The 14415-nt window shown below is 38.1% G+C and overlaps 1 protein-coding gene across 10 annotated transcripts in view; it reads right to left on the reverse strand.

Moving 5' to 3' along the window:
• The window catches only part of USP47 (ubiquitin specific peptidase 47), a 131657-nt gene that overhangs the window by 89311 nt on the left and 27931 nt on the right, over positions 1-14415 (reverse strand). For 3 of the 10 annotated variants that reach the window (XM_085012015.1, XM_085012014.1, XM_085012012.1), the window contains exon 2: positions 12346-12540. The exons of the other annotated variants lie outside the window; for them this stretch is intronic. In XM_085012015.1, the coding sequence (XP_084868141.1) occupies positions 12346-12360 (15 nt within the window). In that variant the 5' untranslated portion in view covers positions 12361-12540. The remainder of the gene's footprint in view (positions 1-12345; positions 12541-14415) is intronic. 10 annotated transcript variants of the gene reach the window in all.

Raw genomic sequence — 14415 nt, forward strand, 5'->3', positions numbered from 1 at the left:
TCAAGGCTGGGCTACAAAAGGCAGTACAGCTTCCTCCTGACTCTCAGATGCTTACCTTTGGAACCTGGCCACTATGCTGTACAGTAGCCAAGCAGCCACATGTAGAGGTCATGTGTAGATATTTCAGCCACAGCCAAATGAGATCCTATCTGGCAACTGGTATCAACCACCGTACATACGAAGAAGTAGTGAAATGATTCCAGCCCCCAGCCTTTTAGATGTCCCAACTGATGCCTAGCAGAGCAGAACAAGATGTCCCAGTCTAGCTTTGCTCAAATGTTTATAATTTACTTGTTTATTGGTAACTCCAAAAAACTTCCACTATGAGGCAAGATGAAATAGCAGACTGGGTTTACCCTCCCCACATAAACTAGGAAAAAAAAAAAAAAGGACAAAATACATGAAACAATAGTTTTGAAATACTACTAAACAACAGGCAACACAAGACAGTGATCCCTGTGAAAATATAAACAAAATAAGCTACCTTCCAGGCTGCAGTGCAGGGAGAGAAAATCTAGCTAGAGTTCAGCAATCTCCACGAGTTGAAGAGATGAGGTTGAAAGTGCAAGTGGGTCAATTCAGCTAGAATTTACCATGCAGAATACTAAAGAGAAGAAAGCTGTGCAAATGGCACGCTCCAGAGTTCTGCAGTGTTCCTCCTCGAGTGCTCAGCTCATCTGCATATACATGTGAAACTACCTGAGGCAGTGGAAAGAATCACAGGAAAGAATCCCTGGAGCTCACCAGCTAGAGTGAGAAAAAAAAATTTCATAGTACACAGGCATCAGGTAAAAGTATTCAGAGAAGTACTGTCTCAGTAGTGGGACCAAATTAGGCCTAGTGTAAAGGCTATCCTGGTCCCATTTCACAAAACTTTTTAAAAGCAAGTCTCAAAAGGATCAAAATGTTTACAAGTAAAATAGCTTTATGAGTGAACAAAGCTCAAGAATATCTATGAAAATAAAAAATATTCAGCACCCAGCAATGTAAAACTCAGTGTCTGGCAACCAATCCAAAATAAAAAGGCATGCATAAAAATTGGAAATGAAGACCCATAACTAGGGAAAAAAATCAAACAATCAAAACTGACCCAGATATGATACAGATGATAGAATTAGTAGACAAGAATACAAAAAGTCAATATTCTATTATTTCAAGAAGGTACAGAAAAGTCTATAAAGGGAAAACATGAAAGATACATGAAAGCTTCAACTGAAATTTTTAGAGATGAAAAGTATAATGTCTGCAATGAAATGTACACTGGACAGTATTAACAGATTAGGTACCACTGAACAAAAGACTAAAAGCACCTGCTGTATATAGCACAGAGAACTCTACCCAATATTCTGTAACAATCTATGTGGGAAAAGAAAATGAAAGAGAATGAATATTGTGTACATGTATAACTGAATCACTTTGCTGTACAGCAGAAATTATCACAATGTTGTAAGTCAACTATAGTTCAATAAAACTTTAAAATGACTCTCCCCCAAAAAAGATTAAAAGCATTTGAAGACACAGCAATAGAAACTATCAAAAATGAGATAAAGTGGGGGGAAAAAAATCGCTCTCTCTCACACACACACAAACACACACAGAGAGACTATAAAGTAGGACAACTTTCTTATCAGACACCAAGAAGACCAGAAGGAAGTTGCTTAAGATTTTTTCAGGTGCTCACAGAAAATCACTGTTAACTTAGAATCCTACAATCAAAAAAATGCCCTTCAAGAATGATCCAGAGGAGCTCCTGTTGTGGCACATCGGAAATGAATCCAACTAGTATCCATGAGGATGCAGGTTTTCTGGCCTCACTCAGTGGGTCAGGGATCTGACACTACCATGAACTGTGGTGTAGGTCACAGATGCGGCTCCCATCCCATATTGCTGTGGCTGTGGCGTAGGCTGGCAGCTATAGTTCTGATTCGACCCCTAGCCTAGGAACTTCCATATGCCAAGGGTGCAGTCCTAAAAAGCAAAACAAAACAAAACAAAACAAAACAAAACAAAACAAGGGGAGTTCCCAGAGTGTCTCAGTGGAAACGAATCCAACTAGTAACCATGAGGTTTCGGGTTTGATCCTTGGCCTCGCTCACTGGGTTAAGGATCCAACATTGCTGTGGGCTGTGGTACAGCTGCAGATGCAACTCGGACCTTGTGTTGCTGTATCCATGAGGATATGGGTTCGACCACTGGCCTCTCTCAGTGGGTTGGGGATCTGAAGTTGCTGTTGTGGTGGTGTAGGCCAGCAGCTGTAGTTCCCATCTGACCCCTAGCCTGGGAACTTCCACATGCCATAGGTGCAGCCCTAAAAAGCACACACGCACGAGTGCGTGCACACACACACATGCAAAAAAAAAAAAAAAAAAAAAAAGACCCAGAAATTACTTTAGTAACCAAGCAGAATTTAAGACATGCTCAGATAAAGGTAAACTAAAAGAATCTGTCTCCAAGAGAAATACCCTAGAGAAACAGCTATAGGAAATTCTCTAAACAAAAAGGAAATGATAAAAGGGAATTTTAGAACACCAGGGAAGAAAAAATAACACAGCAAAATATGGCTAAATACACTTTTCGTCTCCTCTTGAGTTTTTATTAAATGTTTGACTATTGAAATTAAAATGAAGAGACTGCTTAATGTGGTTATAAATACATGTAGAGGAAATATTTAATACAATTGCAAATAGGAGTGGTTAATGATACACAGAAGGAGGTAATGTTTCTTCACTTCAATTAAACTGGTAAAATAATGACACCAGTAGACTATGATAAACTGATATAAATAAACAGAGGAACCACTAAAAAAGCTATTATAAAAGGATATAATCAAAATCACTATGGGTAATTATAAATTATAAAAAATAAATTTTATAATTATAAATTATAAAAAAATAACTGAATTTTTTCAAATACGGAAATAACACACAGGAAAGTAAGACAAGAGAAAAATGAAAACCAAAAAATAAACAGAAAATAAAATGGCAGACATATGTTCTAACATTACGTTAAATATAAATGACCTAATTACACCAATTAAAAGATTTGGGAGAGTAAATTAAAACTATATGATGTCTCAAACCTATGGTGGTGCAGTGGTAACAAATCCAACTAGTATCCATGAAGATGCAGGTTCAATCCCTGGCCTTGCTGAGTGGGCTAAGGATCTGGTGTTGCGGTAAGCTGTAGTGTTGATCACAGACACAGATCAAACCTGGCTGTGGCCATGGTATAGGCTGGCAGCTATAGTTCTGATTCAATCCCTAGCCTGGGAACTTCCATATGCTGCAGGTGTGGCCCTAAAACAAAACAAAACAAAAAAACTATATGCTGTCTCTAAGAAACACACACCTACACATACAAAGATATACACACATAAATAATACATATTATGTCAAATATATGATACACATGAAATATCTTAAATTTACATATAAGATATATTTCACATAAGATACTTACTATGAAAGTAAAGGAGGGGAAAACATTCCATGAAATCATCAGTCAAAAAAAAGCTAATTTAAAACATTTATATTAGTTAGGAAGTTCCCTTGCGGCACAGCAGGTTAAGGAGCCAGAATTGCCACAGGTATGATGTGGGTCACAATTGCAACACAGATTCAATCCCTGGCCTGGGAGCTTCCACATGCCATGGCTGGGGCCAAAAAAAAATTTTTTTTAATTAATATTAGTTAAAGTGACCTCAGAACTAAGAAAACTATCAAAGATAGTTATAATGATAAAAAGGTCCATCCATTAAGAAGGCACAGCAATCCTAAATGTGATTGAACCAAACAGAGCTGCAAAATATGTGAAGCCAAAATTTCTATAACTCAAAGAATTAAATAAATCTACAATTATTAGGAGACTCTAATACCTCTCTCTCTACAACTGCTATAACAACTACACAGAAAATGAGCAAGATCACAGAAAAAAAAAAAAAAAGTACCATCAACTAACAGTATCTAATCACCATTTGTAAAACATTCCCACCAAAAAGAATAGCATATGCATTCTCTTCAGATGCATTTGGAACATATTCCAAGACAGGCCATATTCCAGGACATAAAACAAATTTCAAATTTAGAGGAAGTGAAATCATATAATTTATGTATTCTATGCTCATACAGGATAACAGAAGATCTAAATAAGTGGTGAGATATAATGTATTTTCACACTGGAAGACTCAAAATAGTAAAGGTATCAGTTCTTTCCAAGTAAAAATACAAGTTTAAAAAAATACAGATTTGCTTCTGTTTGTTTTGGCCATACTCATGACACATGGAATTTCCCAGGGCCAGAGATCAAACCCTTACCACTATAGCTGTAACCAAAGTCATAGCAGTGACAATGCCAAATCCTTAACCACTGAGCCACGAGGGAACTCCCTAAAAATACAAGTTTTAAAACAAGTCCAATCAAAAGCCCAGCATGGTGTTTTGAAAATACAGACAAGATTATTCCAAAATGTATATGAAAAGGCAAAGGAACCAAACTAGCTAAAAAGATAAAGTGAGAGGAATCAGTCTACTCAGTTTTAGGAATTACTAGACAGTGACAGTAATCAAGACTACACGGTATTGGTAGAGGGACAACACAGAGATCAATGGAACAAGGTAGAGATTCAACACGGATATGCCCAAATGATTTTTTTTTCATTTATTTATTCATTTATTTTTTCCTGCTATATAGCATGGGAACCAAGTTACATATACATGTATACATACTTTTTCCTCCCATTGTTGTGTTGCGAAGTATCTAGACACAGTTCTCAATGCTACATAGCAGGATCTCACTGCTACTCCATTCCAAGAGCAATAGTTTGCATCTGTTAACCCCAAGCTCCCGATTCCTCCCATTCCCTCCCTCTCCCCCTGGGCAGTCACAAGTATATTCTCCAAGTCTATGATTTTCTTTTCTGTAGAAACATTCATTTATGCTATATATTAGATTCCAGTTATAAGTGATATCATATGGTATTTGTCTTTCTCTTTCTGACTGATTTCACTCAGTACGAGAGTCTCTAGTTCCATCCATGTTGCTGCAAACGGCATTATGTTGTTCTTTTTTATGGCTGAGTAGTATTCCATTGTGTACATATACCACATCTTCCTAATCCAATCATCTGTCGATGGACATTTTGGTTGATTCCATGTCTTGACTATTGTGAATAGAGCTGCAATGAACATGAGGGTGCATGTGTCTTTTTTAAGGAGAGTTTTGTCCAGATGTATGCCCAAGAGTGGGACTGCTGGGTCATATGGTAGTTCTATGTATAGATTTCTAAGGTACCTCCATACTGTTCTCCATAGTGGCTGTACCAGCTTATATTCCCACCAACAGTGCAGGAGGGTCCCCTTTTCTCCACAATCCCTCTAGGACTTGTTATTTGTGGACTTAATTAATGATGGCCATTCTGACTGGTGTGAGGTGGTATCTCATGGTAGTTTTGATTTGCATTTCTCTAATAATCAAAGATGATGAGCATTGTTTCATGTACTTGTTGGCCATCTGTACATCTTCCTTGGAGAAATGTCTATTCAGGTCTTTTGCCCATTTTTCCATTGGGTTGTTGGCTTTTTTGCTATTGAGCTGTATAAGTTGGTTGTATATTCTAGAGATTAAGCCCTTGTCTGTTGCACCATTTGAAACTATTTTCTCCCATTCTGTAAGTTGTCTTTTTGTTTTCTTCTTGCTGTGCAAAAGCTTGTCAGTTTCATTAGGTCCCATTGGTTTATTTTTGCTCTTATTTCTGTTGCCTTGGGGAATGACCTGAGAAAATATTCATGAGGTTGATGTCAGAGAACGTTTTGCCTCTGTTCTCTTCCAGGAGTTTGATGGTGTCTTGTCTTGTCCTTTATAGGGCCGCACCTGCGGCATACAGAGGTTCCCAGGCTCTAATTGGAGCTGTTTCTGCTGGCCTACGTCAGAGCGACAGCAACGCCAGATCCGAGCCACATCTGCAACCTACCACCACAGCTCACGGCAATGCCAGATACTTAACCCACTGAGCGAGGCCAGAGATCGAACCCAAAACCTCATGGTTCCTAGTTGGATTCATTTCCTTTTGGAACTCCAAAAGGCACGATTTACAAAAGGAAAAACTGTTCAACAAAATTGAAAATGTCTACTTTGCAAAGACTCTGTCAGGAATGAAAAGACAAGTTACTAAACGGGAGAAAATATTTCAAACCACATAATCGACAAAGGACTAGTATCTATACTATACTATAAAGAACTCTGAAAACGTAACAATAAAAAGCAAACATAAGCAAAAATCATTAGAAACATTTCAATGAAGGACATGAACAGATGGCAAATCAGCACATGAAAAGACAGCCATTAGACAAATACAAATTAAACCACAATGAGATACTACCACACATCTATCAGAATGGCTAAAATTAAAAATAGTGGCAACACCAAATGCTGGCAAGGATGCCAAAAAACTGGATCTCTCATACTTTCCTGCTGGGAATGTAAAAATGGTACAGCTATTCTAGAAAACCATATGAAAATTTCTGAAAAAACTAAATATGCAACTACCATACAACCCAGCAACTACATTCTTCAACATTATCACAGAGAAATGAAGAATTATGTTCACACAAAAGTCCATACATGAAATTTATAACAGCTCTATTCATAATATCCAAAAACTGCTAATAATCCAGATGTCCTTTAACAGCTAACTGGGTTAAAAAAACTGGTATATCCATACCATGGACATTAATAACAGGAATAAACTATTGATATATGTAATATCTGAATGTACCTACAAAAATTTTATATATTAAGTATAAAAAGCCAAATCCAAAGGTTGCATACAGTAAGACTCCTTTTTTTTTTTTTTTTTTTGGTCTTTTTAGACACCACACCTATAGCACATGGAAGTTCCCAGGCTAGGGGTGAAATAGGAGCTACAGCTGCCACAGCCTCAGCAATGAAGGATCTGAGCCACATCTGAGACCTACACCACAGCTCACAGTAACGCCGGATCCACAACCCAGTGAGCGAGGCCAGGGATTGAACCTGCATCCTCATGGATATTAGTTCGATTCATTTCATGGATATTAGTTGGATTCATTTCTGCTGCACCACAAGAGGAACTCCCAAGACTCCTTTTTCAAAGAACATTTTTTAAGTGAGTATAGAAATGTAAAAGAGATTAACGATTGCTAGGGATTAAAGAGGGGCTGGGAGTGGGAAGCAAGTCAGTGTGGTAATAAAAGGGCAAAATGAGAGATCCTTGGAGTTCCCCTTGTTGCTGCAGTGGAAACAAATCTGACTAGGAACCATGTAGGAACCACGAAGTTTTGGGTTTGATCCCTGGCCTCACTCAATGGGTTAAGGATACAGCGTTGCTGTGAGCTGTGGTGTAAGTCGCAGACATGGCTCAGATCTGGCGTGGCTGTGGCGTAAGCCAGCTGCTGTAGATCTGATTCAACCCCTTGACTAGTACCCTTCATACGCCGCACATGTGGCCCTACAAAGCACCCCCCCCCAAAAGAGAGATCCTTGTGAAAATGAAAAACGTTCTGTATCTTGACTGTACAGTGCCAACATCTTTTTTCCCCCTGCACCTGCAGCATAGGAAAGTACCTAGGCCAGGGACTGAATCTAAGTGACAGCTGCAATCCATGCAACAGCCATGGCAACACCAGATCCTTAACCCACTGCACCAGGTCAGGGATCAAACCCGTGCCTCTGTAGCCACCCAAGCTACTGCAATAGGACTCTTAACCCACTGTACCACAGCAGGAACTCCAATGCCAACACCTTGATGTTACACTGTACTTTAGTTTATATGATACTACCATTAAGAGAAACTGAGTAGAGTACATGATATTTCTCTTTAATTCTCACAACTATAGGTGAATCTACAATTATCTCAAAATGAAAAGTTTAATTTAAAAATAAGACATTTGCCTATGCTACTATTCTTCCACATCTCTTTTTCTAGAGACTAAAGGAGGACTGCCTGGGAGTTCCTGTCATGGCACAGTGGAAACTGACTAGGAATCATGAGGTTGCAGGTTCCATCTCTGGCCTTGCTCAGTGGGTTAAGGATCTGGCATTGCCGTGAGCTGTGGTGTAGGTCGCAGATGTGGCTTAGATCCCGTGTTGCTGTGGCTCTGGTGTAGGCCGGTGGATACAGCTCTGATTAGACCCCTATCCTGGGAACCTCCATATGCCGCAGGAGCGGCCCTAGAAAAGACAAAAAAAAAAAAAAAAAAAAAAAAAGAAGACTGCCTGTTTTAAACCTTGGAGTGGGAGTTCCCGTCGTGGCTCAGTGGTAATGAACCTGACTAGTATCCATTGAGGATGTGGGTTTGTTTCCTGGCTTAGTTCAGTGAGCTAAGGTTCCGGCATTGCATGGTTCCGGCATTGCCATGAGGAGACGTATAGGTCGCAGACGTGGCTTGGATCCCACGTTGTTGTGGCTGTGGCGTAGGCCGGCAGCTGTAGCTCCAATTCAACTCCTAGCCTGGGAATCTCCATATGCTATGGGTGTAGCTCTAAAAAGACAAAAAACAAAACAAAAAAACAACTTGGTGTGGAGTGCAGCAGCAGTGGAATATGGGGTGGGGGTGGTATTCTTGAGAATGTGTAGTCAGACTGGCCCTCATGCTGATTTGCGGGCCCAATTCACACTATCTGAATGATGTGAAAAAACACAAGTTAAGAATTACTTTGAAAATGGCTCTAGAATAGCAGTACTCACAGGTACATGGCAGAAGCAATAACAATTTTCTTTTGCAAGAAGCCATCTGTATTCCAAAGCACAAATAATTTTCATAAAAATTATTCTCATAATTACAAGACAAATGAAGAGTTTGAAATTATATTTTAAAAAACCCGCTAAATACATAAGGATAAAGGCACCGTAAGCGAGAGTAAGCAAAGAATAAAATGAAGCAGGTGACACATGTAAAAGTTTCAATATGGAAATTACCAGCCACAATATAAAAGAAACAACATGCTTCCAGAAATTAAAAAAAAAAAAAAAAAAACTCTGAATTCATAAGTAGATGTTAGCAATTAGCAGGCTTTTTAAAGGACCAAACAGAATTCCTAGAAAAGAATCTAATAATAAAAATCAAAATCACAAAATTTTTTCTTGTTTTTTTTTTTTTTCTTTTTTAGGGTTGCACCTGCAACATATGTAAGTTCCCAGGCTATGGATGGAATCAGACCTGCAGCTGCCAGCCTACACCATAGCCACAGCAACACCAGATCTGAGCCACATTTTCTACCTACACTACAGCCCACGAAAACACCAGATCCTTAAACTGCTGAGCAGGGCCAGGGATCCAACCAGCATCCTCATGGATACTAGTCAGGTTCATTACCACTGAGTCACAACAGGAACTTCTGCAAATATGTATTTTTAAAGCACAGGCAGAATCATCATAAAAACTGACCTGCTACTGGGCTATATCATAAAGCCACTCTCAACAAATTTCAAAAGAATGGTATCATATAGAATACTTTCTTTCACTATCAATAAAAAAATAAATTAGAATATCAATAAATTAAATATTAAATTAAATATCAATAAAAATAATTTGGAAAATCACATATAATTACAAAATTAAGAAACACACTGGAGTTCCCTTGTGGCTCAGCAGGCAAAGGATCTGGCAATGTCACTGCAGTGGCTTAGATTGCTGCTATAGCATGGATTCAACCCCTGGTCTGAGAACTTCCATATGCCACAGGCGTGGCCATTTAAAAGAAAAAGAAAAAGAAAAAAGGAAAGGAAAGGAAAGAAAAATCACACACACACAAAAAGAAAACAAAAAGTGATTAAAGAGTTCTTGATCTTTACAAAATTAAAAGGGTGAAACAATAAGCAATAACTTGTGAAGGGACATTTATAAGAAATATAACTAACAAAGGACTGGTAACCCAGAAAAATAATAAACTCCATAAATCAGTTACAAAAAAAGACAACCCAATAGAAAAAATGGGCAAAGACAGGAATAGGAGAGTCTCAGAAAAGAATGATTAGATGACAAAGAAATTTTGTTTTTTAGTGTGCAGTATTATTAGTAAGCAGAAAAGACACTTCAAACCAAGAACTCTCACTCACTATTAGTGGAACCATAAACTGACATAACCCTTTGGGAAAAGTTTGGTGTTACCCATAAATTTGAAAATATGTTTATCCTACAATCCACCAACCACAGCACTAAGAAAATCTATTTATTTATCTGGCAATTCATCTATCCACCATCTCCTAGAGGAACTGTTGACCCAAGTAACAAAAGCCATGTACAGAAATGTTTATAGAATCATTGTTCAAAATAGCACAAAACTATAAACATCCCAAATGTGCTTCAATGGATAAATAAGTTGCAGCATATTCACAGGAAGTAAGACTATTTAAATGTACTACATAAGCGGAGCTCCCGTCGTGGCTCAGTGGTTAATGAATCCGACTAGGAACCATGAGGTTGTGGGTTCGATCCCTGGCCTCGCTCAGTGGGTTAAGGATCCGGTGTTGCTGTGAGCTGTGGTGTAGGTCACAGATGCAGCTCAGATCCCACATTGCTGTGGCTGTGGCAAAGGCTGTCGGCTACAGCTCCAATTAGACCCCTAGCCTGGGAACCTCCATATACCACAGGTGCGGCCCTACAAAATACAAAAAAAAAAAAAAAAAAAAAAAAAAAAGAGTAAATACTACATAAGAAAAGAGGTGAAGGGACTAAAGACATCTCAAATAGAGAACACTTATGATAATAACTTTGACTTCTAGGATTTTTCTACTTTTGGAAAAACAGAGGGCAGAAGGAATGGTGAAAGCCTCAAAAAAGAAATTAAAAGAATTTTAAATTCATTTAGTTTAAAAAAGAATTAAGGTCACTTATAGCCTTAGAGCCACACACAATATTCTACTCTTTATCTGGGACTTCCATTTCTGGGACATGAGGGAGTGTATGTATTTCTCCCTACTCCTGCTAAATACAACTAAAAACATCATGTGTAAAACAAAGGTTAGAAGACACAGAATGGTGGAGAGGAAACAGATGGGCTAGGGATCTCAGGATCCAAGAAACAAAGGACATGGTGGGTAACTCCTCAGATTTCTTTTTTCCTAAAACATCCTGGTCTAAGTGAGCACACACTAAAAAAGTCCAAGGAAAAACTGTCTTTAGCTGAAGGATTGGCAAGGAGCAGCCTCATAAAACAGAAAACTTTTATTAGACACTAGTCACACTACTCCAACCAAACATCACAGAAAAAACTATTGCCTACCTCTACCCCCATCATAAGAGCCCAAGAGAAAAGCCTAGATGTCTACCTTCAACCTCGCTATAACAAGGCACTTCCTACCCTCAACGTGCCTCCAGAAAAATCTCAGTAAAGAAACAGATTAAAATGCAGTAACTAAAATGAAAACTCATTATGTGACCTCAAAAGCAGAATGAAAAAAAACAGGGGCAAGAATCAAGTGACCTAAAGATAAGAACAACAGAAATCTTTATCTGAACAATAAAGAAAAAAATACAGACTTAAAGAAAAAGACATCAATCTCTGTATGACTATAACGAAAGATCTAATATGTGTATCTCCCAAGTCTTGTAAAGAAAAGAGTAAAAGGGTGGACTTGAAAAAGTACTCCAAGTAGTAATGGCTAAAAACATACCAAATTTGCAAAGACATAAAACTATATATTCAAGAAGCTGAGTTAAACCCATATAGACAGACAGATACATCATAATCAAGCTCCTTGAAAGCTAAAGACAAAGAGGAAGATTTTGAAAGTAACAGGAGAGAAATATCATCTATAAGTACAAAATAATTCAAATGTAGTGTATTTCTCATCAGAGGTTATAGAAGTACAATATTTTATAAGTGCTGAAAAAAATTCAGAATTACATATGCAGCAAAAATATCCTTCAGGGAGTTCCTGTCATGGCCCAGCGGAAACGAATCTGACTAGGAACCATGAGGTTGCAGGTTTGATCCCTGGCCTCATTCAGTGGGTTAAGGATCTGGTATTGCCATGAGCTGTGGTGTGGTCACAGACATACCACGGATGTGGTGATACTGTGGTGTGGCCAGCGGATACAGCTCTGATTGGACCTCTAGTCTGGGAACCTCCACATGCTTGGGTGCAGCCCTGAAAAGCAAAAAAAAAAAAAAAATTCTTCAGGAATGATGGGGAAATTGAGACATTTTCAGATGAAGGAAACTAAGAGATGTGTTGCTAACAGACCTATCTACCCTAGAAGAATTGCTAAAGAAAATTCGCTAAACAGAAACAATAAAAATGCTAAGAAAATACCTTACATTAAAAGTGAAATATGGAGCTCCCATTGTGGTTCAGCAGTAACAAACCTGACTAGTATCCATGAGGATGGGGATTCAATCCTTGGCCCCACTCAGCAGATTACGGATTCAGTTGCTGTGAGCTGTGGTGTAGGCTGCAGACACAGCTTGGATCCAGTGTTGCTGTGGCTGTGATGTAGGCTGGCAACGGTAGCTCTGATTTTACATGTTGTCTGGGAACTTCCATATGCTGCAGGTATGGCCCTAAAAAATTAAAATTAAAATTAAAATTAAATTAAATTAAAACAAAGTGAGATATGAGCATTAAATGCTATGATAGTGTATAAATACTATTTTATGTAATAAGAAGAGAACTACCCTGATTAACACACATGCAAAACTCTAGACTACAAAATAACTTAGAATTGACTCAATGTGGTATTTGAGTTGTTTTCATAAAAAGCAAGACATCAGGAGTTCCCGTCGTGGTTCAGTGGAAAAGAATCTGACTAGTAACCATGAGGACGCAGGTTCATGGCATTGCCATGAACTTTGGTGTGTAGGTTACGGACACGGCTGGGATCTGGCATTGCTGTGGCTATGGTGTAGGCCAGGGACTACAGATCCAATTAGACCCCTAGCCTGGGAACCTCCATATGTGGTGTGGCCCTGGAAAAAAAAAAAAAAAAAAAAAAAAAGTGAGACATCATGGAATCTTAGTCAAGTCTATAACCTCCTGTTATATACCACTATCTATGTTGCAAAATCAAATTAAACTTACCATTTCAATTTACAAGTTTTACAAAGAGAGGACCTTCCATGAGTGTTAAAACTGCCTACTGATCAGGCAATTTCACTTCTATATATACAACCAAAAGAAGTGAAACCAAGAACATCAATAGGTATATACACACCCATATTCATAAGAGCATCATTTACCATTCACAAAAGGCAGAAGCAGCCCAAGAATCCATTGATAGAGGAATGGAAACAAATGTCACACATACATAAACACACACACATAGGAATAGTATTAAGCTTTTAAAAAGGCAATTCTGGGAGTTCCTGCTGTGGTGTAGCAGGTTAAGGATCTGGCATTGCCTCTGCAGTGGCATGAGTTCGATCCCTGACCCTAAAGAGTGGGTTATGGTTCCAGCATTGATGCAGCTGTGGCATAGACTGCAGCTGCAGCTCAGAGTTCAGATTTGATTCCTGTCCCAGGAACCTGCATATGCCACAGGTGCAACCAAAAAAAAAAAAAAAAAAAAAAGATTATTCTGACACACATGACAGATGGATAAACTTTGAGGAAATTATGCTAAAAGAAGTAACACTGCAATAAAAGGACAGTACTGTATGTTTCACTTTACATGCAGTACCTAGAGTAGTCAAATTCATAGAGACAGAGTGATGGTTGGCAGAGACTGGGAAGGGGAAGGGAGGAGAGGAACAGAGAGTTGTTGTTAATGGGTACAGTTTTGTAAGATAGCTGTGGACAGGATGATGGTATGAGCAGCACAACCATACCACTGTACTTAATACCTCTGAACTGTACACTAAAAAATCATTGATGGTAAATTTTGTTATGTATATTTTACCACAATTTTTTAAAATACAAAAATAAAATAAAAAACTTATGACCAAAACTATCTGCAAATTGGGTTTCCAATGGTTCTGTTACAAACACATTAATGTGCATAAAAACATATTATGACATGTATAAATATATGTATAAGTATGAAATAAATTTCTATATTTTTCTTGTAAATCCCTCAAAATTTTCTGTCTGTTTGTTAACGGCTTTCAAATGATTTCACTGTATATACATATGCATACATGTAGAGAGAAACAGATATAGAAATAAAAGCAGATTTCACATTTAAAAACATGTCTATGCATATTTTCTAACTCCTTCCACTGAAAGAACTTAGAAGTAGTAACATCCCTGTAGCAAAAAACATATTTAGTGCCCAGATCTTAGTTTCTGAATACCATTTTCCACAAAAAGGGTTTGTAGGTCTTTGAAGAAATGGCTGATGTTAGTTTTAGGGCTGGGAAAATATATGAAGAGTTTGGAATGTCCTACACTGCCAGAAAGTAAGGACATGCTCAAACAAAGGTAAAACATGTCAAGAGGAC

The sequence above is a fragment of the Sus scrofa genome, chromosome 2 (genome assembly GCF_054392235.1).
Source record: "Sus scrofa isolate SSC_HxYL_T2T_F1_AM1 chromosome 2, Sscrofa_HxYL_maternal_Yorkshire_Landrace_v2.0, whole genome shotgun sequence".
In the NCBI taxonomy this organism is placed as follows: domain Eukaryota; kingdom Metazoa; phylum Chordata; class Mammalia; order Artiodactyla; family Suidae; genus Sus; species Sus scrofa.